Consider the following 2,889-nt stretch of genomic DNA (forward strand, 5'->3'; position numbering starts at 1 on the left):
GCATCTGACAGCATGAAACAGAACCTGATTGTTGCAGTGAAAGATAATGGACAGCCCTCTCTGTCTGCCACCTGTGCCATGTTTTTACTTATTTCTGATAACTTGGCTGAAGTTCCTGAACTGAAGGATATTTCGCATGATGAGAACAACTCCAAACTCACTTCGTATCTGATCATCGCATTGGTTTCTGTGTCCACCTTCTTTCTGACTTTCATTATCATCATCCTGGGTGTGAGGTTTTGTCGCAGGAGAAAGCCCAGACTGTTGTTTGATGGAGCAGTAGCCATACCTGGAGCTTATCTTCCTCCTAATTACTCGGATGTAGACGGCACAGGAACTTTACGCAGCACCTACAATTATGACGCCTACCTGACAACAGGATCTAGAACCAGTGACTTTAAGTTTGTATCGTCTTACAATGACAACACGCTGCCTGCTGACCAGACTCTGAAGAAAAGTCCGACAGAGTTTGCCGATGTGTTCCGAGACAACAAGGACTTTCCGGAGGTAAAACAAAAATATATATGTTTCGTTTTCCTCCCTAATAACTTCATGGTCGCTCTTTTTCATATTTATTTACTCATTTTTCATACCACTTCTCATAGGAGGATTCTCAAACGTTTTTCATTTTTCAGAGATATTTTCACCAGAATTGATATAATAACGTACTCAACAATTTTTTTCTTTTAATTTTTATGCTCGTCTTCGTTTGTCATCCCTTTGAATACTTTGGAATTTCCGTCATGGATACTCCCTACCTCTTTAGTCATTTTTATCCCCACACTTTTCCTACATTCACCAAGTATTCTTCGCTCTAGTCTGACTCAACCATTTTATAATGCATATACAATTCAGTGTCCTTTTTTTCTTTGATTTTGTCAGGTCATATGTTATCGTTTTCTCTTTTTTTAATTCAACCTATTTCATTTTTTAAGCTATAATTACCGTATGCATATTTTTCCACACTTTCAAACAGAATAACTTTTCATTAGTTTTCTAAAACATATTTGAACACTTGAGGTAGTTTTGAGCACTTTATTCACTGATTCACTGGCTTCTCCTTCTGAGAATTTGTTCGACATCCATAATATGAAACTGTCATATATTATAAACCATCGATTCACATGTTGGTGCGTGTGGCAAGATGATTCATTCATTGTTTAAAATTTTTACGGCTTGCTTGTTTGTCAGTGTTCTGTGTTTTTGCATTCCAAGTATGTTTTGACAAACTTTTCTGTGAATATTAAAATGCGGGGGTTTTATTGTTAAAATTTAACCGAGTTCAATATGAATGCTCGCTTTCCGCGATTACTGCTAAAAGCACAAAATGAGATTGATAAGACATAAAGCGACTTCCGTTGTTGTATGACAACAACGGAATTGTATGTTCCCCAGTTACTGGCTCACAGGTTTCCCCGATTTCTCCAAATGAGATATCAGCTTTGCTTATGCCTCTGTCCCGGGTGCTGAAATTGACTGCTTCACTAGTCGTTGAAATTTATGAATAACCCACTTATTTAACATGCCGTAAGACATTTAAATCAAAGTTTTATCAATACCTTCTCATTAGATCATAGCATTACATGTTATAATCTCTGATTAAAAAATAAATAAATATGAAGTTAATAATAGTAATAAGGTTGAATGGTTGGATCTTTGAATACTTCAAAAACTTTTACCAAGTTATTGGTGTTTTAACTTTGTCCTCACAAAAAAAAACACCTCAACAAAAAACAAAGCAATGTGTGTTGTAGTTCATGATAATCGTGAAAATATTTGTGAGATCGAATTAGAATTTATTTCATTGAAATACGGAGCCGACGTGGTAATGATTACTTTAGTTTTTTTGTTTGTTTTTTTTTCTCATTCAGTGTTTCCACGTTTTTTCTTTACTGAAAACAAACGTGTATCATCACGTTCACTTGAAAGGCGTTTCCATTTATATTTCCGCAGACCGATATAACAATTTTCAACTACGAAAAACCACATGGAATTTCAGATTCTACTTTGGGAAACTCACAGCGCTTCCTGCGTTATAACTACACGGGAATAACATTTTACAATTGACCCTTTACGGTAATGATACAAAATAAGTGTCCAATTTTACTTAAATGAAAATTCATTTTTTGTGTAATTTAATATTTTAATGGACACATTTTCTTTTCAAAACAGAGATCGTGATTTTGATAGCTTTTGTTGAGTTGTAATTTTTTTAGCTATACTCAAGGTGTCACTAAAGACCAGCAACGCGTTTAACCCCGAAGATGTTTTGCACACGATCTTCCATGAGGACTGGGAAGTATTTCGTCTTCTTTCTCTAAAGCTGGAGCGAAACCCACTGAATGCTGAAATTGTAATCGAAAATTCGTCATTACCGAAAACTTATCCGGATTATTTTATTGTCTGAAGATGGCGCGTGAAACACGTTTTCCCGGGATCTATGGGCTCCTCTTTGTCCTTTTTGTTGAACACTGCACGCAGGGAGAACTGACCTATTCCGTTCAAGAGGAGCTGAAGCACGGATCTGTCATCGCAAATGTTGCCAGGGATTTAGGACTGGAATCGCAAGGAATCGATGCTCGTAAAGCCCGTGTAGAAATGGAAGGAAGCGAGAAGGAGTACATCAGAGTTGACCCGAGAACCAGAGATTTATTGATCGCCGGAAGAATAGATAGAGAGGAGCACTGTGGACAAAAGCCGACCTGTGTTCTTAAATTTGACCTGCTTTTAGAAAATCCACTGGAACTGCATAGGTTGTCCCTTCAAGTTGATGATATAAACGATAATTCTCCACTGTTTCAAAAAGATACAGTGAAGCTGGAAATCAGCGAGTCCGCTGCCAAAGGAGCCAGGTATCGCATTAATGCAGCGCACGATGCAGATATAGGC

At 37.3% G+C, this 2,889-nt stretch overlaps 1 protein-coding gene across 1 annotated transcript in view; it reads left to right on the plus strand.

The window, feature by feature from the left end:
* Positions 1–2,628, plus strand: part of LOC106956702 (protocadherin beta-11-like) — a gene marked incomplete at its 3' end in the record, with an annotated part of 14,443 nt that extends 11,815 nt beyond the window's left edge. Inside the window, exons 2-3 of the mRNA XM_015047704.1 lie at positions 3–555; positions 2,482–2,628. Of these exons, the coding sequence (XP_014903190.1) occupies positions 3–555; positions 2,482–2,628 (700 nt within the window). The remainder of the gene's footprint in view (positions 1–2; positions 556–2,481) is intronic.
* Positions 2,629–2,889: the final 261 nt, after the last annotated feature.

This window comes from Poecilia latipinna, unplaced genomic scaffold (assembly GCF_001443285.1).
Source record: "Poecilia latipinna isolate Pla-1442-1.1 unplaced genomic scaffold, P_latipinna-1.0 Scaffold840, whole genome shotgun sequence".
NCBI lineage: Eukaryota > Metazoa > Chordata > Actinopteri > Cyprinodontiformes > Poeciliidae > Poecilia > Poecilia latipinna.